This window comes from Protopterus annectens, chromosome 6.part0 (genome assembly GCF_019279795.1).
Source record: "Protopterus annectens isolate FY-2018-M chromosome 6.part0, PAN1.0, whole genome shotgun sequence".
NCBI classification, from domain to species: Eukaryota; Metazoa; Chordata; order Ceratodontiformes; family Protopteridae; genus Protopterus; species Protopterus annectens.
Window position 1 is genome coordinate 989,152,771 of NC_056737.1, and position 25,423 is coordinate 989,178,193.

Consider the following 25,423-nt stretch of genomic DNA (forward strand, 5'->3'; position numbering starts at 1 on the left):
CCCATTTTCTGCAGTCTGACTTTCAAAGATGTCCACAATCTGTGAGAAAAATGACAATACCATAGAATATGAAGGAGGTCTGCTTGGGGATGAGAACAGCATGAACACGAAGGGGACTTATTTGGGTTAAATTTGTTTAATTTGATTGGGGTAAAGTAGGCATCATTATTAATCATTAATTGTGTGTATGCTAATTTTTTAAAAGGGATAAATTCCTTAGTGTATCTAATAGCCAGGACTTTCTGAGATTCTGACAATTGGGAATTATAATTCAACCAAACATTAGATAAAAGACAGTTGTGGTCCATCATTAAAGAATTAATTAATTTATATGAGTTTGAGAGCATTTTATCAGATGATGAAAGTATTTTGATAATCGTGTTAAGGTTTTTCAATTGTGAGTCTATGGGGACCAGAGATACAAATTTGTTTTAATTATTGCTCTTAGTTGTGTAAGAATTGGTGAGTAATTCCAGTTTACTTTCAATAACTTACGCCAGTCAGATAAAGGCAAGTCAAGATATTTCAAAACATCTCCTACTTTTAGATTTTTAATTAAAGGATAGTTTGTTAAGTTCAAAAGTTTATTGTCCAATAATATATTTGGGTTTAGATGAACTGGCTGAACATGGTGCGAGATCTTTTCTAGTTTACACATTTTGAGTAAGGTTTGGAAATCTCTAATCTTTTGTTTAAATACTGTGGATATATTTTTAATAAATAAACTATCCAGAGAGATAAAGGGAATAGCTTCAGGATTTAAATTATTAGAAATGACATAATTATACCATAATTTTATCCATAAAGAGTGATTTGGATAAGAAGTGTTATTGAATTTAGAGATAGTAAGAAGTTTATTGGATGAGACAATCAAATAATAGAGATAAAGATTAGGTAAACCCAAACCTCCCTTGTCCTTTGAAAATGCCAATCTAGAATAGGAAATTCTAACAGATTTAGGGAACCATATGAATTTTGCCAAAGCTTTATTTACAGACTCAAAAATTTTTGAAATTATCTGATCAGACGATGAGAATTGGTAAAGAAATTTAGGCAGAATATTAATTTTAATAATGGCCACCCTTGAAAGAAATGAAAGGTTTAGATGCTTCCATCTGTCCATATCAGACAATATAGAGTTCCATAATTTATTAATATTATTTTGAAAGGAAGATTTATTATTGTGTTCTAAATTGATTCCTAAATATTTTATATTATAAGTAAACTGAAAATGATCGTCTGGAAACAAAAAAGATTTGTGTGCTAAATGATTTAAGGGAAAAATATGAGTTTTGTAGAATTTAAAAGATAGTTGGAAACCAAAGAAAAATAATCTATAGAATTCATTATTTGGCTGTAATCAGATAATGGAGTTTGAAAGTAGATTACTAAATCATCCATAAAGCAGAGAAATGAATATTAGTATTAAGAATTCTAGGGATGTTATGAAAAGTATTTTGAGTAATAAACAATAGCAAAGGTTCTAAGTAAATGTTGAAAAGAAAAGGGGACAATGGACAACCCTGTCTTGTTCCTTTAGTGATCTTTATTGGAGCAGAAAATTGACCATTAATGTATAGTCTAGTAAACATATTCTTGTATAAAACTTTTAAAAATTTATAAAGAATAAGGGAATATTAAAACATAACATAGTTTGAAATAGAAAGTTCCAACATACTCTGTCAAAGGCATTTGATGCATCTATAATCAAAGCATATATAGGGTTTGGATTTTTCTTAATGAGATGAAGTATAGTCTCTAAAGATAAAGTATTATCCCAAGCATGTCTCTGAGACATAAAACCTGATTGATCTGACGAGATAATTGAGGGTAACATCCGTTTCAATCTGTTAGCCAGAATAGATGACAGAATCTTAATATCCACGTTAATTAAAGAAATGGGTCTATAATTTACTGGGTCAGATTTATCTTTATTATTTTTAGAATTAGAATGGTTTTGGATGTGTTCCAATGAATATCTGAGATATCATTAACTCTTATATGATTGTAAACTTTAAATAGAAAGGGAAGAACTACCAATTTGAAAGTTTTGAAAAATTCTGGAGTAAAACCATCAGGTCCCGGAGATTTACCCAATTTAAGATTATCTATTGAATCCGAGATTTCTTGTACCGATATAGGGGTAGAAAGTAGTTTTTGCTGATTATCATTAAGTTTAGGGAACTGCAAAGAGTCTAAAAAAAGTTTTGAGTGATTATCTTTAACAGAATTAGAAGAACCTGAATATAACTCAGTGTAAAGAGAGGTGAAAAGTTGAATAATCTCTTCATCAGTATTATATAATCTGTTATTATAAGATAAAGATGTAATATTTGGATTTCTGAAGTTAACTTTAATAATTCTCGCTAACAATTTAGATGGAACCTGGGCCCACTCTGAATATGAAGCAAGTAGCTTTTGTTCAGCTAAGGAGAGGTTATTTTGGTGAAGCAGAATTAAATCTTTCTGACAATCAAAATTTGTTTTTCTAAAGTAGCATCATAGTTCAGACTAAGATGATTTTCCAACGAAGAAATTCTTGATTTTAAGAATTCCTCTTTCTTAAAGTATTGTTTTTGAAAAAAGCAGCTTTACTAATAAATAAACCTCTTAATCTTGCTTTACATGCTGCCCATTGTATGTCATAAGGAATGTCTGATGATTCAAGACTATTCACCATTTCATTTAGGATTTCTGAAGCTTGTTTGCAAATATCTTCATTTGACAATAAGTTATTATTTAAGGTCCACTTATTATACATAGTTTTATTTTTGATATTGGGTTTTATGTTCAATTTTAGTGAAATTCTTGAGTGATCCGAAAAGAATCTGGGTTCTGTAGTAAAGTCCACAATATATTTTGAAATATAATCTGAAATTAGAAAGAAGTCTAATCTGGACCACGAATGATAGCACTTAGAATAATAAGTATATATATCATTCTTGTTTATATTTTTAACAGTGCGGAGGGGGTCTATTAAATTATATTCTGTCATCAAATCATTTAGAGCCTGAGTAGATTGAAGATTATAGGTGACAGTGGAGCGGGAACGATCAATTACAGGGTTTATAACTGTATTCCAGTCACCACCCACTATAATATGATGATCCTTATAGGATGCAAGAATATTGTAAATTTTTAAAATGAACAAATGTTGTGAATTACATGGGCCATATAGATTTAAAATTAATAAGGGTTTGTCCAAACCAGCAATAGAAGCGGTAAATAAGCACCACCTCCCCTCATCATCAAATTTCTCATCAATAATATTCCCAATGAATTTTTGTTTAATGATTATAGCTACACCTCTGGAGTTAGATGAGTCACCTGAAGCTATAATCTTTTTGATCCATTTTTTTTAACTCTTTATTCCAATCAATACGTGGAATATGGGTCTCTTGAATAAAACAAATGTTAGCCTGTGATTTAAAGATCATATGAAATAATAGTGACTTTTTCGCTTTATCTTGAATGCCTCTAACATTCCAAGAATCTAAAATTATGTCAACAGGCATATTCTACAAGTATAATCATTATTGATGCTATAAAAGTGAACTCAAGGTGCAAATCCAACACAACATTAAAAAGAAGAAGAAAAAAAATAAAAGAAAAAACAGTCTTTAAGTGTTCAAGCAAGTCATCAAATAACATTTGTTGAAAAAAAAGAAAAAAGTTTTTTTTAAGAACCATGAAATGTATAATAATAACCTTTATCCTAACCCTAGCGCCTATCCACCAATCCCCCTGTGATAAAGGAAGAGCAGAAGAACATGAATAAAACATTGTAATTGTAGATAATAATAACCTCAAGTTTGAATACAAATTACTCAAAGGAAGCCTAACATAACATAAAGTCCGAGTAATACTACTATAAATATATACAAAATTAACTAATTTCAAGACGTCCAACATGCTTAATCCCTACTTCTAATACTAATCTGAAGCTCCTATCCTTAAATTGAAATTTATAGTGATTAAATGTATTTCCTCAAGTATTTCAAGAGAAAGAGAAACAAGTAAATAATAAATAAATCACACTCTGCTTAACTAGAACACTCTATCATAAGAAGTAATACAATTAAAACTGAAAGATATGTAAGATAACATATATAAGTATAACAAAACCAACTGGTAACATTATAATATAAGTAAATAATCATAGCATTACTGAACTAAAGATAATAGTCATGCACTATCTACTGAACCTTCTTTAGTACTTTAGTGATAATTTCATTAATCAACATGACCATTAGTATGATAAAAGCACTAATACCTGTAGAATGAGTATTTAGTTATAGTTCAAATAAAGCAAAAAACAACTACCAAGCAACCATATCTCAAAATGAAAAACAATTCAGTCTGGAGATGCATCTATTAACTAGATAATAATAGTACAGGAACTATTCAAAATGAAATGTTATAAGCTGTAAGGTTTTAACACTAGTTAATATACATGAATAAAGTATAATTATATTATTAAATAGTAACTTAAACAGCATCATATATATTGGATTAAATGTACAACAATGTGCATACATATAATTTTAAATCTACTTTTTGAATATTTTACTAATGACTCTGTTAGGTTATGTAGCCATACTATTCTTCTAAGCCATAGATGTAACATAGCAAAACAGCATGAAAAGACAAGGCTTTTAAAGTAAACATTTTGAACATCTAATTAAAAACAGAAACAAGCAAGCTAAATGCAGTAAATCTAAGGGCTTAAATATATATATGTAGATTCAGCTAATCATATTAAAGATAGTTATTTCAAACCTTTCAAATAAGTAAAGGCTTTCTAAAACATAAACTACTAATCATAAATATCACATCCAGCCTCTGAGAAGAGAGAGAGCAGAGAATAGAAAGAACATGAAATTTTCATATGAACAGGTATACTTTGTAACATTTGTCAAATTAAACACTTCAGTATAATATAAAATATTGTATGAAAAAATATTCTGAATAGGAAAATATGTTCATTTCTTTACACATCCTTTAGAATTTTAATATATAAAACTAACCTGTTCATTTGTTTCCAGAAACATTTTCACTCTGCTTTATGAAAGTAGCAGCTTGCTTTGAAGTCATGCAGACACACTAAAAGTCACCGAATATATTATGTGACATGAATCTGTTTAAATTTAAAAAGCAACCTTTATTTATGAAGAGAAAACACTTTAAATGATAGCCAGATCTATTAAAAAGTTAATGCTATTGAATACTTGTTGAAAACAAGCAGACTTTTGTATTTGAAACTGTCCTTTCCTCACAAATGATGACATCACCATCCATCTCAGAGAGACTGTAGTGTGCGTATGTTCATGCAGAGCATCAGCTGGAACTCTGAGGGGAAGATTTTCTTGCTAGAATGTTGAGATGGAATGTTTTTCCCTCCAAAAATCATTTAGCTTACACAGAAGGCTGTAATTCCAAAGCTTGTAGTAAAATTAACATATTATCTATTTACACAGCAAGCATATGTGAGAGAAAGAGAAAAAAGTAAATACAGGAATTTAAATGCTTCTATCAATCCACACAAATATAACAAGCATATATCCTGTCACTGCACACTGTCACACCAAATCCATCATGTGTAAATTACATGACAAGTTCTTAAGATAATATAATTATGTCACACCAGAATTACAAATCATGTAACACAAATACTGTCAGATTAAAGAAAAGAAAAGATCAAACCTTATCGTAGTTCTTTAACAGTAGAATATTAAGATACAGTGTCAGGAAGCTTTTTAAATGTTTTAAGAAAAATGTCATTTGCATCTTTAGGATCTGAACATACAAATCTTTTGTCATTAGCTGTGAAAGACAAGGTATTAGGATATGCCATTCGAAATCTAATCCCTCTTTTTATCAAGTCAGCACAATAGGGGGCTAGTTTTTGTCTATTTAATTTGATCTGTGCAGGAAGATCTTGGGAAAATGATAGTTTGTGAGACTTCCATATGAATTGTTTCTTTGTTTTAGCAGTTTCTAGGATCTGGAAAGTGTCTTGAAAGTTTAGTAACTTAGTATAAATTAACCTTGGTGTCGAAGAATCTTGCTTTGTACGCAGTGCTCTGTGTGCTCTCTCTACAATTATAGATTTTGAAGAAGCTTCACAATTTAACAGTGTTTCAAAGATATTTTTAGTCACAGATAACAAGTTTTTATTGTCATAAGATTCAGGTAAACCACGAATAATGATGTTATTTCTTCGACTCCTGGCTTCCAGATCCAATATTTTAGCTTGTAAATCTGAAATAGTTTTATCTCTAGATTTAAAGTCACTTTCCAATAAGTCTGTTTTAACTTCCAAAGCTAAGATTTTATTTTCAATAGTAGCAATACTATTGTTTATTTGCTTTAAAGATTTACTAAAGTCAGCAAACTGTTCTGAAAAGTTTTGTATAGCACTTTGGATTGGTTTTAATGCTATTTTTAGTTCTTCTAAAAGGAAATTTGAGCCATTTAAATCTTTATTACTTACATTAATAGTTTCTGTAGGTTGTCTAGATGATTTCAGTCTTTTGAACCTGAATCTTTTCAGGAGAGAGCATTGAAGTATATTTGGCCTTTGTAGGCTGAGTCTCCATGGAGTCAGATTTTGTAGCCATGCCCAGAAATGGAATGCAGTCAACAGGATACCAGGAACAGACTGGAGCAGTAGGAGTCCCAGCAGCAGAGAGACCAAGAATGTTCTGAGGTAAAATAAATCCCAGGATAATAATTCCAGAAGAAAAAATAATCCAAATGCGTAGAAAAAGATTTATAAAATCTTTTAGTATAAAAATTTGAGGAAAAAGGTTGATGTAAAGTTGTAAAAAAAAAACAAAAGTTAAATAGCTGTGAGGAGCTCAGAGAGTAAGGACTAGACTAGTCGGCGGCCATCTTGGAATCCACCAACCAAGGACAATTCTTATTGCTCCAGACTGGCATCACCAGCACAGGAACCCACTGCTGCGCAGCCTGACCCCACTGCCACCATGGCATCTCACTCAGACCCCAACCCTCCTGACCCAGAGGGAAGGAGAATTCATGCATCCCCAATTGCAGACCCTCAATTTGGCAGCTTGGCTTATTCCCTAACCACCGATCAACCTGCCAGCCTCAGTAAACAAGTTCTAGATGTTATACATGAGGCCAGATGCCCCAGCACTAGAAAGTCTTATGCTGACAAATGGAAAAGGTTCTGCACCTGGATTCAGGCTAAGGGAGCCGATACGGCACAGCCCTCCCTACCTCTCATCCTGGATTACCTAGCTGACCTGCTACACAATGGTCTCTCGTTTTCCTCTATTAAAATTCATGCCTCTGCTATCTCTGCTCATTTCCACACTGAGCAGCCCCTTTTCTCACACCCTCTGATCAAACAATTCCTAAGAGGGGACTTAAGGCCACCCAGAAGAGCATTAACCCCAGCTTGGGACCTTAACTTTGTGTAGGAAAAGCTCACCCTGCTCCCCTTTGAACCAGCCTCTTCAGCAGAGCTAAAATTTCTCTCTTGGAAGACAGCTTTCTTTCTGGCCATCACTTCAGCCAGAAGGGTCTCCGAGCTGCAAGCACTCATGGCTGTGGAACCCTTCATCATCTTCCATGCTGGCATGGCCCTCAGGACTAACCCATCCTTCATGCCCAAAGTGGTGACCAGTGTGGCTCTCAACCAATCCATTCAGTTGCCCACCTTTTTCCCCTAACCCACAGAACAAGGGGGAAAGGATCCTGCACTCTCTAGATGTGCACAGACAACTCAGATTCTAGCTGGACAGGACTAAATCCTTCAGAAAGTCTGATCAATTGCTGGTTAGCTTTGCTGCAGGGGCAGAGCGCAAAGCCATCTCCAAACAATTTCCAAATGCTAGCACACTGCATCCGTTTATGTTACAAGCAACATGGAAATCCTCCCCCTAAGGGGGTCAGGACTCACTCCACCAGAGCAGCCTCCACCTCTGCAGCTTTCCTCAGAGGAGTCCCCACCAGGGACATCCTGGAGGCTTCCACCTGGACATCTGTTCACACTTTCACCAAACACTACCACCTGCCTATCTTCTCCAAATCCAGGGCAGGGTTTGCCTCTGCAGTCTTGCAGGGCATCCCAGTTAGCCCCTAGCTTCTTTGTCTGCCTCCACCCTTTTCCTCAGCTTTGGGAATCAACCCACATTTGATGACTGCAACAGTGAAACACAAAGAACATAGTCCAGTTGTGTACACTTACCATAAATGTAGATGTTCAAGTGTATTCACTGTTGCAGTCCTCTCCTTACAAGGGGCATTTTGGTATTTACTTTCTACTGGTGGGGTGCTTCCACCAGAACCTGGCTCCCACTTGGGGGCTCCTGACAGTTAGGGCAAGAAAATGTAATGGCGTCGACTGCCTTACTTTATATTACTGACGACCTGACGTCAGTCCTGAAGCTACAGCAACCAACGCAGAAATACTAAGACTCTGGTATTTGGGCCTACTGAGGGCTACCTGCAGGCAGATAACCCAAGTATGATGACGGCAGCAGTGAATACACTCGAACATCTACATTTATGGTAAGTGTACACGACTGTACTTTCTTCTCTGTTGTCTGTTGCTATGCCTGCAGCAGAAATTTGGTGGCTGGTAATAGCAGAGTCAGGTTAAAGCAAGACCGGATAACAGAGAGTCTACTGTACATTTGTTACTCAAGAATGCTGTCCTCTGTGCTACTAATATTTATTTATTTATTATTTATTGGCTATCATTTACTGGGAAAGTCCAACTGGGTAATGAATGCCTATTTTTAGTGAAAGCCAGGAGAAAAAAGCTCCAGAAAGTTAAATAACATCACATAAAATCCTAGTACAAATGTAGTTAAATATATATATATGTAAAAAGCAGCTCCACAGGTGAAAACACTCAGTCCAGGAATCATGAGTGTAGTACAACCAGAAATAAATAGAAGTTGAATAACTTTAATAAATAAGAACAGAAAAATTAATCAAGCGCTTTCACCTGGTTCCTACCAGGCTTTATCAAGATACTAATCAGTCAAAAATAAAACCATTTTATATCATCATACATAAATCATGTGACCACTTAGTCGACCACTCCTAACATTAATTGTGATAATTAGTTCAAAGTTTGAAAATTTTTAAGGTATTTTTAAAGTATTTTTAAAGTATCTTTAAGGTATTTTTAAAGTACTTGTACTCTCTACAAGTCAATAATACTACAAAACACATTGTTTTAAAAACTATCTAGATACCTTAGTAAGTTCATGTGTATCAAAAAAATCTTGTGAAGATAAATACATATAACTAGTTTGTGCAAACCGCTAATAATTCATGTAATATGTTAAATAACAATGCTTTAAAATGCAAATGCTAAAAACAAATATTAAAAAATATGTATATGTATACTTTAAATATTCTTAGTGTAAATCCTTATGGTAAAAACATATACTTCTGGTTGAGAGTTAATAACGTAAAGTAAAAATTCATCATTAACTAACTGCCTGTTGATTACCTGGCATTTTTAAAACAGTTTTTTGTTTATTCATAATTTCTCCCTGTTAAGTTTTAGTGCACTTGCTATACTGATGCTGTCATTTAGACCTGGGGGTCTTGCTGCATTTAATTTCAATTGCCATAAAAGTTCTTTGTGCTCTAGACGAGTCTCCCAGTCCCCTCCTCTGGGATCCTGGGTGACCTGGTCTAGAACAAGAGATTTTAAATGCATGTTGATATATTGCATTGAGTGCTTGAAAAAAGCATTAGTATCTTTCTTCTTACTAATTTCATATAAATTCTCATAGATCCTTTTTCTTAGTGGCCGCTCGGTCTTGCCAACATAAAAACTGTGACACTCCATGCAAACACCGAGATAAACCACCCCTTTTGATGCACAATTAAAGTGATTTTTTGTATTAACCTTAAAGTTCCTAGAGGGAATGTATAAACTGTTACTGTTATATATATATATGCACACTGGTTGCATGCGCCACATTTGAAGGTGCCTACCTTATTGGAAAAATGTGAATATATTTTTCCATTGTTCTTATTCTCAAATAGGCCCTTTAAATTAATATCTCTCTTTCTTGTGAATCCGGGCTTGGCGGGTACAATTTTATTAATGTCCTCCTGTAGTGTCAACACTGGCCAATATGTCAAAATAGTCTTTTCCACCTGTTGGGAGTCCCTAGTGTATGTGTACACAAAGTTGTTATATGACGATTGTCGGTCAGCCTCTTGAGTGTGTTCTAAAATCTTGCCTTTCCCAAGTAATGGTGGATACTTAGATTCCCTATTATCGAGAACCTCTTTTGCTAAATTATCCACCAGGTGGGCTGGATAGCCTCTCTCCAGAAAGAGTTTTTTTAAGAAGTCAACTTCCTTAAGAAATAAATCGTGAGTACTTGACATCCTGGATGCACGAATGAGTTGACCTTTTATTATACCCTTTTTCTGGTAAAAAGGATGCCCACTATCAAAATGTAAGAATGTGTTGGAAAAAGTCGTCTTTCTATATATTTGAGATTGGAAAAAGTTGTTAACATAATCTTTGAATAAAAAAACATCCAAATAGTGTAAAGAATTTTCGCTCACATTATGTGTGAAAGCTAAAAAATCTGTAGTGGAATTAATGTACGTAATGAAATTTGAGAAACTATCCATGTCACCATCCCATAGTATACAGATGTCATCCAGGTAACGTTTATAGTAAGTAATGTGCTCAGCCCAACCAGATGAAAAGATGTATTTATTTTCCGAATAGTATAATACTATGTTCGCGTATGTTGAGGCACATGGAGCACCCATCGCTACACCTTTCTTTTGCCTGAATACTTCTCCATTAAAATAAATGAAGTTGTTCTCAAGAACTACTTCCATAAATTCCACTATTAGCCTGACCGTGCTGTTGCTTAGTTCAGATTGTGTTGTCAAAATTTTATTAAACCAATCTATTCCTGTAGAGTGAGGAATGCTGGGAAATAGCTCTATGATGTCAATAGTTACCATTAATATCTCTGGGTTGTATAAATTTTGTTGGACATCATTAAGAAATTCCCAGGAGTCTTTACAAATAGGTTTTAAAGTTGAGACAAATTTTTTTAGTGTCTGATCAATATATTTCCCTAGAGGCTCTGTAATACTCCCGGCTCCTGCTACTATAGGTCTGAATTTTAAAGGGTTCAGTCCTTTATGAACTTTTGGAATCCCAAAAATTTTCAAACTTTGAACTAATTATCACAATTAATGTTAGGAGTGGTCGACTAAGTGGTCACATGATTTATGTATGATGATATAAAATGGTTTTATTTTTGACTGATTAGTATCTTGATAAAGCCTGGTAGGAACCAGGCGAAAGCGCTTGATTAATTTTTCTGTTCTTATTTATTAAAGTTATTCAACTTCTATTTATTTCTGGTTGTACTACACTCGTGATTCCTGGACTGAGTGTTTTCACCTGTGGAGCTGCTTTTTACTTGGTTTTTGTGTTCGTTTTTAAGTTAGCTGGATTTGTCTCATTTCTCTATGGCTGAAGACCTGGACCAGGTTGATTTTTTAAACACACCGATTTTACTCCGTAATGAACCAGATGATGTTCCAGTTTCACGCGGAGAATTTAACCAAGTTCTAATGCTGTTAACACAAATGAATAAATTATTAAATTCACGCAATGTCAGCTGCACTCCCTCGTTACCTGGTAACCAACCGCAAGGGCTGAATACGAAGCGTACGCCACCACCACCAAGGGAGCCGAATGGCGTGTTAAGAGCGACACCTCCTGACGAGATTTTATTGGTCGGAACTGATCTTCAGGAACAACAAGCCAGAGTGCAATCGAGCTGGGTAAACGGGAATGGTGGCCAACGTAAGGACTTCAATTTCCATGCTTGGACTGAGCAGCAATTTTCTTTTAAGCAAGGTACTGTTCTGAGTTCTCAAAAGCATTACAGTTGTATGGAGCGTGATTTCGATAAATTAAATGACAAACTATACGCTTACAAGAACACGCAACTGGAGATAGACTATCTGAGAGAGTGTGTTCGTGTGCAACGTATCCCAAAAGGATTACGTTGTTTCAAGTTTCCAAACAACGCTGTGTTGGGCTCCAATTTATATACGAAGTTGGTGGAGCTGTTTGATAAAACTGGTTTGGAAATGCTGGATCTTATGATCCAAGATTATGAAACTAAAGCTAACTCTTTACTGAATGAACTGACAATATTAAACGACAGTATCATTAAAGACAAGAACTTTCCTAGTATTAAAAAATGTTATGACAATGTTTTTAACGAAGTGGATCAACATTGCGTTAAGATAGTCAGTCATAAGATAAGAAAGTTGGAGCGTGACTTGATTGAATATAGGGATGGGAGGGCTTACCCCTTGCCAGGAAAATTTAAACGTAACACTTCTAATGATGAAGGGAGAACTGATATTGCTGAAAGCACTGATAACATTAATACTCCATTAGCAGATCCACCAAGGAGAAGTGAGCGACTGGCTCAAAAAGATAATAATAAAAACCAGAATCAGGTTTTTCAGTATCCCCAGGGCAGACCAGGGGGCAGGAACACAACATTCCACCAACAGAATTGGAACAGGTTACGCAGGTAACTGATTCCAAGGAAGTTGGTTTAGTTAATGGTGACGACGTTGATGGGGATTCATCTAGTGGTAATTACAAGGTGGTAACTAAGGACAATTACACCATTTACAACTTTACTTAAACTACACTAACCCCTGACTTTTTCGAGTTGTTCACCAGAGGTTTTCACTTTGTCCCCCTCCACACCATGGATTTATCCAAAATGCTAGTAGAACTCAAACTATTCATCAGGAGACTAAATCTTGCACTATTTTTTAAAGGGCAATCTTCAACTAACCATATAAATACAAGGTGTAGTACTTTTAACCCCCCCACCCATCCTACCTTAAGAATTTTCGAGAAATTAGTGGAAATGGATCTAAGAAAGAAACATGCATTTGGTGCAAACCAACCACCTGACAATTTTGATTTCCACCTATATCAGCTAACTAATTTACTCAAAGAGGAGGGTATCAGGGTAATGAAACCTGATAAGGGTGGTGGCGTTGTCCTAATGTACAATTGGACATACGAAACATATATTCATATTATGTTACAGGATGCTGTTACTTACGAATTAGTTTCTGGGAATGAAGTGAATATTGCGTACTCTAAGATTAACTTTATGCTAATGGACCATTTGATGCAAGGTGCTATTAATGAGAAGTTACACGACTATTTGCATGTCCCAAAACCTAGGATCCCGGTAATTTGTGGGATTCCAAAAGTTCATAAAGGACTGAACCCTTTAAAATTCAGACCTATAGTAGCAGGAGCCGGGAGTATTACAGAGCCTCTAGGGAAATAAATTGATCAGACACTAAAAAAATTTGTCTCAACTTTAAAACCTATTTGTAAAGACTCCTGGGAATTTCTTAATGATGTCCAACAAAATTTATATAACCCAGAGATATTAATGGTAACTATTGACATCATAGAGCTATTTCCCAGCATTCCTCACTCTATAGGAATAGATTGGTTTAATGAAATTTTGACAACACAATCTGAACTAAGTAACAGCACAGTCAGGCTAATAGTGGAATTTATGGAAGTAGTTCTTGAGAACAACTTCATTTATTTTAATGGAGAAGTATTCAGGCAAAAGAAAGGTGTAGCGATGGGTGCTCCATGTGCCTCAACATACGCGAACATAGTATTATACTATTCGGAAAATAAATACATCTTTTCATCTGGTTGGGCTGAGCACATCACTTACTATAAACGTTACCTGGATGACATTTGTATACTATGGGATGGTGACATGGATAGTTTCTCAAATTTCATTACGTACGTTAATTCCACTACAGATTTTTAGCTTTCACACATAATGTGAGCGAAAATTCTTTACACTATTTGGATTTTTTTTATTCAAAGATTATGTCAACAACTTTTTCCAATCTCAAATATATAGAAAGACGACTTTTTCCAACACATTCTTACATTTTGAAAGTGGGCATCCTTTTTACCAGAAAAAGGGTATAATAAAAGGTCAACTCATTCGTGCATCCAGGATGTCAAGTACTCACGATTTATTTCTTAAGGAAGTTGACTTCTTAAAAAAACTCTTTCTGGAGAGAGGCTATCCAGCCCACCTGGTGGATAATTTAGCAAAAGAGGTTCTCGATAATAGGGAATCTTAAGTATCCACCATTACTTGGGAAAGGCAAGATTTTAGAACACACTCAAGAGGCTGAGCAACAATCGTCATATAACAACTTTGTGTACACATACACTAGGGACTCCCAACAGGTGGAAAAGACTATTTTGACATATTGGCCAGTGTTGACACTACAGGAGGACATTAATAAAATTGTACCCGCCAAGCCCGGATTCACAAGAAAGAGAGATATTAATTTAAAGGGCCTATTTGAGAATAAGAACAATGGAAAAATATATTCACATTTTTCCAATAAGGTAGGCACCTTCAAATGTGGCGCATGCAACCAGTGTGCATATATATATATAACAGTAACAGTTTATACATTCCCTCTAGGAACTTTAAGGTTAATACAAAAAATCACTTTAATTGTGCATCAAAAGGGGTGGTTTATCTCGGTGTTTGCATGGAGTGTCACAGTTTTTATGTTGGCAAGACCGAGCGGCCACTAAGAAAAAGGATCTATGAGCATTTATATGAAGTTAGTAAGAAGAAAGATACTAATGCTTTTTTCAAGCACTCAATGCAATATATCAACATGCATTTAAAATCTCTTGTTCTAGACCAGGTCACCCAGGATCCCAGAGGAGGGGACTGGGAGACTCGTCTAGAGCACAAAGAACTTTTATGGCAATTGAAATTAAATGCAGCAAGACCCCCAGGTCTAAATGACAGCATCAGTATAGCAAGTGCACTAAAACTTAACAGGGAGAAATTATGAATAAACAAAAAACTGTTTTAAAAATGCCAGGTAATCAACAGGCAGTTAGTTAATGATGAATTTTTACTTTACGTTATTAACTCTCAACCAGAAGTATATGTTTTTACCATAAGGATTTACACTAAGAATATTTAAAGTATACATATACATATTTTTTAATATTTGTTTTTAGCATTTGCATTTTAAAGCATTGTTATTTAACATATTACATGAATTATTAGCGGTTTGCACAAACTAGTTATATGTATTTATCTTCACAAGATTTTTTTGATACACATGAACTTACTAAGGTATCTAGATAGTTTTTAAAATAATGTGTTTTGTAGTATTATTGACTTGTAGAGAGTACAAGTACTTTAAAAATACCTTAAAGATACTTTAAAAATACTCTAAAAATACCTTAAAAATTTTCAAACTTTGAACTAATTATCACAATTAATGTTAGGAGTGGTCGACTAAGTGGTCACATGATTTATGTATGATGATATAAAATGGTTTTATTTTTGACTGATTAGTATCTTGATAAAGCCTGGTAGGAACCAGGCGAAAGCGCTTGATTAATTTTTCTGTTCTTATTTATTAAAGTTATTCAACTTCTATTTATTTCTGGTTGTACTACACTCGTGATTCCTGGACTGAGTGTTTTCACCTGTGGAGCTGCTTTTTACTTGGTTTTTGTGTTCGTTTTTAAGTTAGCTAAATATATATATATATATATATATATATATATATATATATATATATATATATATATATATATATATATATATCTATAGATAGATACATACATACATACATATATATATATATATATATATATATATATATATATATACACATATATACGTACAGTTTAACAGTGGAATACATAGGATATAATAAAGCATAAGGAGATACTGGTGATGTAAAAATAAAAATAAAAACAAAAAATGACATTTAAATATGACAATCAGCATATACAAAAGCATTAGAAATGTACTCTACTATGAGAGGAAATAAAAATAAAAAGATACAGGTACACTCTAAGAGTGGGGAGAGGGCAGGTGTTGAACGTTGGAATAGATAGTATGATGAGAGGTTAGGTTAGTATCAATGTAAAGTATTTGTTATTACAGATCATACAGGTGAGGTGCCTGGGATAGCATGATGAGAGGTTAGGTTAGTAACAATGTAACGTGTTTGTTAATACAGGTCATACAGGTGAGGTGCCTGGGCATAGCCATGAGCTGAGGAGTTCTGTGAGAGAGAACATAAATACATGGAGGCTAGATGTAGTTCTGATTAAATCTGGTTAGAGTTCCACAGTTTGGATATGCAGTCTGAGAATAAACTTTGCCCCATCTTTTTTTTTTTTTTTTGCTTTATAGACTTCAGCTAGGTTTTTGTGTTGAGCATTTAGAGAGTGATTTGTGAGATAGTGATGAAATACTGAGAGACAGAGGGGCAGGTAGGAGGGTTACATATTATTTTATGGGTTAGAAGAAGTTGTGTACGGGCAAGTTGATGTGAGAGCATGTAATGCAGAGTAATGATGAGGTCTATGTGGCAGGTTAGCTGCACATTTGGCATTGCTCCAGGTGTGACTCTGATGATTATAACATTACATCTGTTACTGTAGAATGCTGTCCTCCTATATACAAATACTATGGTGTTTCTGGTTTATTTCTGAAGTATGTTCTTCAGTTACTAACACCTAACTTTAATGCCTTCTTGACATATTCTCTTCCAAGACAAACTTTGATGAACTGAAAAGTAACTCTCACCCTGTATACATTTTAAACATTACTGCCAACAATAATACTTCTTGTATTTCCTAATATGTAACTGTGCATCATTATCAACAAATTGTGTCATGCATCATCTGTGCCTTTGTCATATACATTTATACCTTTATTAAGTACATATGCGAAATTGTCTATTATATTGTATGATGGTTAGCATTGTAATATGTATGCCTATTGGCCTGGTACATGGCTAAAAAAGGTCTGCATGCTAGACATGGGACATGGCTGAAAAGGGTCCGCAAACTAGGCCTGGGACATGGCTGAGAAGGGCCTGCAAACTAGGACTGGGACATGGCTGAGAAGGGCCTGCAAACTAGGACTGGGACATGGCTGAGAAGGGTCTACGAACTAAGCATGGGACATGGCTAAAAAGGGTTCATGGACTAGACCTGGGACATGACTAAGCAGGGTCCATAAACTAAGGCTAGGACATGGCTGAGAAGGGTTTGCAAACTAGTCCTGGGACAAGGCTGAGAAGGGTCCATGGACTAGGCTTGGGACATGGCTAAGAAGGGACTGCAAACTAGACCTGGGACATGGCTAAGAAAGGTCCACAAACTAGGCCTGTGATATGGCTGAGAAGGGTCTGCAAACTAGGCCTGGAACATGGCTGAAAAGGGTCCATGGACTAGGCCAGGGACATGGCTGAAAAAGGTCTGCAACCTAGACCTGGGACATAGCTGGGAATGGTCTAGAAACTAGGCCTGAGACATGGTTGACAAGGGTCCGTGGACTAGGCCTGGGATATTGCTGAGAAAGGTCCACAAACTAGGCCTGAGACATGGCTGACAGGGTCCATGGACTAGGCCTGGGGTATGGCTGAGAAAGGTCCACAGACTAGGCATGGACATGGCTGAGAAGGGTCTGCAAATTAGACTTGGGACATGGCTGAGAAGGGTCTGCAAACTAGCCCACATTCCCAGTTAAAAACTAAAACTGAAATAAAATAAAAGTTTATTGTGGTTTTCAGTTTGTCAATGTACGTGTATGACAGAATGGGCAGGACACATGTAAAACAGTGATTACATAGTGCTGAAGAGACACAGAGGATTCCCAGTGCAAAATACACTGTGTCGGATTACATTGTGCTTCTTTTGAAGTTAATATTTTACAAAGCCTTTGGCACCATATTTAATTCCGGTCTGCTCAGGTACTTAGTGCAGAGCACTGCTAACATTTGTAACTCGCTCGAGTTGTGCCAAGGCACAGAGAGCTAATACTCTGCATTTGCTAATCCTCAGTGAAATTTTTGGCCATCTTAAAGCCTTCTGGCGCTGAACTTAATTCCTGGTCTGCTTAGGTAACTTAGTGCAGAGCACTGTTACCAACTGTAACCAACTGTTGCCATCTGTAACCTGCTCGAGATGTGCCCAAGCACAGAGTGCTGATATTTTACTTCCGCTTATCTGTAGCGATATTTTAGCCATTTTATAAAGCCTTTGGCACTATATTTAATTCCGGTCTGCTCAGGTACTTAGCGCAGAGCACTATTAACAATTGTAACTCACTCAAGTTGTGCCCAGGCACAGAGCGCTGATACTCTGCATTTGCTATTCCTCAGCGGAATTTTTAGCCATCTTAAAGCCTTCTGGTGCTGAACTTAATTCCTGGTCTGCTCAGGTAACTTAGCGCAGAGCACTGTTACCAACTGTAACTTGCTCAAGTTGTGCACAGGCACAGAGCGCGGATACTTAACATTCGCTACTCCTCTGTGATATTTTAGCCATCTTATCAAACCTTCAGTCACTAAATTTAATTCCTGGGCTGCTCACAGAGCAAAATGCTTTCCCTAATTCTGTCTGCTACACCAGGATTAGTTACATAATTTAAAAGTGCTTGTGCATTGTAACGCCATTATTTTTAGGTATTGTATGTTATCTATATAAAGCTACAGTCCCAGCTCCATAAGCAGTTCAAGCAGCAGTAAATCACACAGTCCACAACTGCTGCCGTTATTTTGTCTATACTAATATGCTAGGGGATAATGTTATTAAAAAGCATTGGTAGTCTGAAGGAGGTTAAATGTGTATACTATCTGAACGTAGAGAATGCCTCAACAGTCCTATATTGTATACTCTCTGTATGATGTAGATTCTTGTGCTCTACCTTAGCCTATATATGTTATTTTTATTAAGTTATATGTATGATTATCTACGTGATCCACACCTCAGAAGGTTCTGTAGCAGTGTGTATTTTATGTTGCTTTGCATTCCCTGTTACAATGGTTAGGCAGCCTTGCTTAACATTCCTACTCTTCTGAGTCTGGCACTGTATGCTGTTGATATAATTCTACTAGCTAATTATTTGCTTAGTAGTCCATCTAAATGTATTGTGTCTCACACTAAGAATGATGTATGTTTTACTTAACTTATTTTGTGATTTATGTGCCTCTGTTTTACTGTTTTAAATTCAATATTCTCTCCACCAGTGTTAAACTCTAGTGATTCTCTTACTTCACTCAGTTACTCATCTCCACAGTACCTCAACACCTCTTTTTCCCTCTACTGCAAGGACATCAAACTGGCTTTCTTCACAATTTTCTCAGTTTTATTCTTTTTTTCTCTTACAGCTTGAAGCCTTGTGCTGTGACATGGGCTATCTTCCCAACAGCTACCTAGTACATCTAAGGAACCTCCCAACTGAAAGAATACCCTATCGGTAGAACCCACCCTGGAATACCTAGAAGTGCTTCCTACTACCTCATTATGTAGGTGATAACCTACTCATTTTAATGTAACTCTAACATATTATACTGTTTATCATATTCCTGTTGTTGGGCCAGCACACCCGTTGACCTACCCCGAGGCCATCCAACCCCCCCCCTTTTTTTAACAAACTTGTTCTGAGACTAGGTGTAGTTTCCTTTGCTCTGCCACTAGAAGGTAGAAAAGTGCACAGCTTGTAATCCCTGTATCTTATCTGTATACTAAACTTCTCTAGAGTTGCTGTATGAACCTATTTTCAGCTATCCAAGTTTAACTTTTTACATAGCTAACCCCCCTGAAAGGAAATTGTAGACTTTAACCTATAAGTCAGTTAGGCAGTAAGACAGAAGAGCTAGAAACTTACCTTATCTAAAGATTGCTGCTATATTACTGCTTCTTATTCTTTCTCCCATAATAAGTAGACAAAAAGGTCTCCACCAGTATTTCACAGGAATTAGTGTCTCTAAGAAGTGCCACATACCTACTAAAGTTTTGTAAATTACAGTCTCACTGTAAAACTGATTACCTCTCAGCACTACTTGGTTCTACCCGCTCCGTTCGCCCTACGGGCTCACTCCGCTCCCCTACCCTATCCCCAATTCCCACCCACCCCCAGTGGTCCTAGCCTTATACTGCCTAAACCACGCCCTTTCTCCTATCCAACCTATCCCGGACTCAAGTTAATTTACCTAAGCCACACCCATCCTTTTATAGTTTTCCAGTACTCTGTCTCATACTACCCCTACCTATACTACTTTCATCAGCCTCTCCACCCTTAGCATTTTTCTTCTTTACTGCCCTACCTTAACTCTTCACTACCTAAACAACTTCTTTACCAATACAAGCTCTTCATCACTTCTACCCTACCTTAGCATTAGCATTATACAACTTCTTTAGCCTTCCCATTTCTCTTTCATTACTACCCTACCCTATCTATATACTACTTAAAGAAAACTCCTCTACTTGTAGCATTACTCTTCTCGACTACCCTAGCTTAACTTCTTATCTGATGCTATTGCATCCTAGCCCTACCTGGCAGAAACAGTTCACATTTACTAAGTAATATGTCTACAACAACTAAAACTATCCTATCCTTGGTAATACTCTTAGCCACTCTTATACCTATCCTCACCACTACCTATCTCCTCACCTCTTTTGAAAAGGTTAATTACTACTACCTCAACTATTCTCCTAAACAAACATCTATATATAATAATGCCCTTACCCATCCCCAAAAAAATATCACCTCCACTTCCTGCTACTTGCTACCTAAATATCATCGACTTACACCCATGAAATTAAACCACCCTACAATAAAAAATTGAAGTATCTACCTAGCCTTAATTCTAACCCTCTTTCTGCACTAAAATCTCCCACCTTAAAAGGTGGTGACATCCACCCTAACCCAGGCCCTTCTAATCTCTCTACTTCACCTATTCTTAGTACCTCTCCCAACACCCTTACTACCCAGCCCACTCTCTCTAATTTCTTACTAATAGGTCATCTCAATATCCATAGTATTAACAACAAAGTTGCCCATCTCCATGCCCTTCTGAATATTCACTCCTTTGATATCCTCTGTCTTACAGAAACCTGGTTAAAACCCACAACTAAGGATAATGAAATAATCCCCCCAGGGTATAATATACTGAGACACGACAGAGTAAAATGCAAAGGAGGAGTAGTAGCCTTACTGTTTAGAAATGCACTACACATCTCCTCTATACTTTATAACCCACCTGAAAATAGTAAAGTTGAACTCTTAATCACTAGATTTCAACTCAATCCCACCAAAGCACTTTACATAATCTGTATCTACCTACCCCCAGGTAATAACATTACTACAATAGAGGATACCCTATGCTGGATATCTACTACTTTCCCACAATAAACTATTATTCTAGGAGATTTCAATACTGACTGGAATAGTATCAAAACAGATAATCCTTCTTCTCATATTAATCTGCATGGCTTTAACCAAACTATCACTACCACCACTAGAATTAACAAACCAAATAATAAAGAAACTATACTAGACTGGATACTAATCAATAAACAAGAACATAATTATAAAGTAGGGACCTTGCCTGATGATGTAAGTGATCACATGCTTACTTACATCATAAGACAAAAGAATGACATTACCAATGCCCCCAACTATAAGACTTCTCGAACCAAGAAAAACTTTCAGCCTGTATTATTTCAAATGGAACTTAGTACCTGTGACTTGGAACCCTCTAAAAACTCTCCTCTTGAAGAAGCTGTTATATATTTCAATAACAAATTCTTAACAATCCTCGACAGGCATGCACCTAAACGATCTATTAGAATAAAATCCAAACCTGCCCTCTGGCTCTCAAAAGATACCAGACAAAAAATATTACTTAGAAATAAATCCTGGGCTAAGTGGAGAGCAACCAGAAATACCTCAGATCAACAAATCTTTAGACAGTTGAGAAATGCTACAAAAAAGTTATTCACTCTGATAAAAAAAGCTACTATTGCAAGCTGCAGCAAATTCACCACAATAATCCACGAAAATTCTGGGCAAGCTTGAATAATCTCCTTCGTTCAGGCCACTCTAGCACTCCTTCCCCTCTAGGGTCAGAAAACAATACCTCCCATCAAACTGCCAATGCCTTTAATACTTTCTTCACAGACACCATACAAACTCTAGCCAGTCAACTAGACAGACAACTCAGATCTACCTAACTCCTCACCTCATACTCGGCCAACATTCCAACTACAACTCATCTCTACCTCTTACATCCAAAAACTAGTCCACAAACTTAAGCCTTGCACCCCCTCAGCTGATAAGTTACCATCTGAATACGTATAGCAAGCAGCTAAAGTAGTCGCCTATCCTATATCCATCCTGATAAATCGCACCATAACTGAAGGAACCATTCCAGATCTCTGGAAAATCTCCCACATTATTCCCTTATACAAAGGAGGTAACTCTAATAACTATTCTAACTACAGGCCTATAGCTCTCCTTTCTCCATTAGCCAAAATTATGGAAAAATGCATTCACCATCAGCTAATGGACTACTTACTTCAACATAACATTCTAGCACACTGTCAGCATGGCTTCAGGTCTTTTCACAGTACCACCTCAGCTCTCTTATCCTTCACCAACACCATTAATAATAACCGTAATAATAGCAGCCTCTCATCAGCACTCTTCCTCGACCTGTCTAAAGCCTTTGATATGGTTAACCATCTCTTACTCATAAACACTTGTCATCCCTCTCTCTTGATGCCAAAGCAATTCTCTGGTTCAAGTCTTACCTTAGTAATAGACAGCAAGCCGTTCTTTTAGAGAATCAACTATCATCTCACCTTCCTATCTCCCTGGGAGTCCCTCAGGGCTCAGTCTTGGTCCTCTTCTTTTCTCATTATTCATCAATGACCTTCAAATAGCTATTCCTCAAACCACCTGTATACAATATGCTGATGATTCTACTATCATATGCTCTGCCAACTCTATATCTGAACTTCAGTCTTTAACCCAGACAGCTTTCAACACAGTAGAGGCATGGTTCTTGAAATGGTGCCTTCTTTTGAACACCAAAAAGAGCAAGCTACTACTGTTTACAACAAACAGTAAGTCCTCCCCTATAGATTTCTCCATTCAATCCAATAATAGCACCCTTATATCCCCCGACTCTTCCACCAAACTATTAGGAATTACAATTGATAATAACCTCACATTTGACAATCACATTAATAACACTATTAAAACTGTTAATAAAAAACTGGGCTCCCTATATAGGATAAAACCTTTCTTAACTCCAACAGCCAGAATGACTATTGCCCACTCCCATCTAAGTTCAACTCTTCTGTATGCTGCACCCATATACACTAATCTAAAAAAAATAATCTTACCAAACTAGCCAACTCCTATAATAGTATTGCAAGATTTGCCACTGGAAACCCATATAGAACTCACCACTGTCTTAACCTTCACCAGCTAGACTGGCTGGAACTAAAAAACCTTCTGATACTTTCCCAACTTACCATCGTTCATAAGATTTTTTACCAACCCAACAACACACCAATACTCAGCAACCTTATAGCATCCTATAGGAATCTTAATTCCTTACGCTCTTCCAATAAACTTCTAGCTAGTACCACCAAGTCTAACAACTTAGCTGGGGACTCACTGTTCTCCAATACCGCTGGAAAACAATGGAACCTCTTGCCATCTGACCTAACCTCACTACCCTCCCTACCACTCTTTAAACAAAGACTCAAGAAGCACCTTAAAACTCACTGGCTATGCCCTTGCTGTTACCCAGACTGATCCTCTGGATTTCTCTGCTGTTATCTCTTGACTTCCTACTTTCCTCCACTCTTTCCTGTCTACTCCTCTGAATTTGTAGCACCTATAAGTTATCTCTACTACTTAGGCACCAATTACATATCTTTTCTACTTGGCTATGAATGTATCCTGATGGTAGTATTCCTGACATTTTCTTTATACTTCTTCCTTTTTCTACTGTTACTGTCTAACCCTTTGGAAATAGTAACTGTCTGGAGTAAACTAGAATAACCAAGGATTTAAATGTATTCTAATAATGTCTTGGGATGTCCAAGATATTTATACTATAAAATGATCTGTAGGTGTATGATGTATTTATTGTAGTGTGTCACATAGTCTTCCCATAATTTAAACTGTAATACCTTTCTTGTTTATTATAAACATTTTTTTGTGTGGTGGTGGTTGTTTATATGTGGAGCTTTTCTCCCCGGGCCTCTACTGAAAATGGAAATATATCCAGCTGGACCAGCCCGGTCAACAAGTGTAAAATAAATCAAAATAAATAATATGAGAGCAGTCATTCTTGGATTGTTTGATTCTGTAGTTTTGTTACAGAGACACATTATTCTATAAAGGAGAGCTGCATGGTTGCTCCATGGTAAGCTTTCTGCTACCACCTTAAAAGTTTAGAGTTCAATCCTCATTTCTAGTCACTGTCAGTTTGTTTTCTCTTGGTATTTTCATGGGTTTTCTACTGGTGTTCTGGTTTCCTTTCATAAGCATGGTATGTGATTAGCCACATTAAATTCTCCATATATATTTGTCTGTCTCTTCTTGACTGAAAACAGATCACTGGAGAGCCCACTTTTCTTATTAGCAAATGTTAAATAAAAGTACAGGTGAGAAGTATGTAAGACATATATCCTGAGAACTTACAGTTCTGCCATGGATTGGCTTGTTAGGGATCTGCATGCCATATCACATATCACTGTGCATTTGAATGCTTAACTTTGACTGTATTTTTTTCTAATTTAATATTCACAGACTGCAGTCACACCAGCTGTTCCGCCATACCAAGGTCAGTATGGACTTCTTTTTTCTTCCTTTACAATTTTAGCTTGCGTTTTCCAGAATATATATATATATATATATATATATATATATATATATATATATATATATATATATATATATATATATGTGTGTGTGTGTGTGTGTGTGTGTGTGTGTAAATTTGTATTTATATTTAACAACAGTGCTTCACACTCTTTCATTACTAGTGGCTTTTTCATAGTATGTTGTATTTTTCTTCTTTAATGATGATATTGTATGCAACTGATTTACAGTAGAGAGAAAGCTATTCATGTTTGCATGCTATGAAAAGAATAGAAAAATATCTGTGTCCTTCGTATATTGTCAGTACCCTTTCTGTTTTCTTTTAAAGCATTCTATTACTGTACCACAGATTGCAATCAATTTTGTCAGTAAAGAAATTTAAAAAGTCATAAGGATGCAAACAGCAGATTTTTCTGATTGCTTAATCTTTACCTTTGTTTCGCATCAGAACAAGAAAGGATGTACTTTACAGAGAGGGTTATGATCAGTTGTCTGATTGTAACCTGCCAATTATGTGTTTGAGACACGGATGCCAAGAAATTCACCTGAAGAATCCATGTCTCATAGGTTCATAGGTTCAAAGGTAAGTACTAGGCTATCTGCTTGAGGGC

The 25,423-nt window shown here is 36.0% G+C and overlaps 1 protein-coding gene across 1 annotated transcript in view; it reads left to right on the top strand.

Annotated features, from left to right (window-relative positions):
* Positions 1-25,423, top strand: part of LTBP2 (latent transforming growth factor beta binding protein 2) — a 3,457,946-nt gene that overhangs the window by 2,263,927 nt on the left and 1,168,596 nt on the right. The window contains exon 14 of the mRNA XM_044074624.1: positions 24,741-24,774. Within this exon, the coding sequence (XP_043930559.1) occupies positions 24,741-24,774 (34 nt within the window). The remainder of the gene's footprint in view (positions 1-24,740; positions 24,775-25,423) is intronic.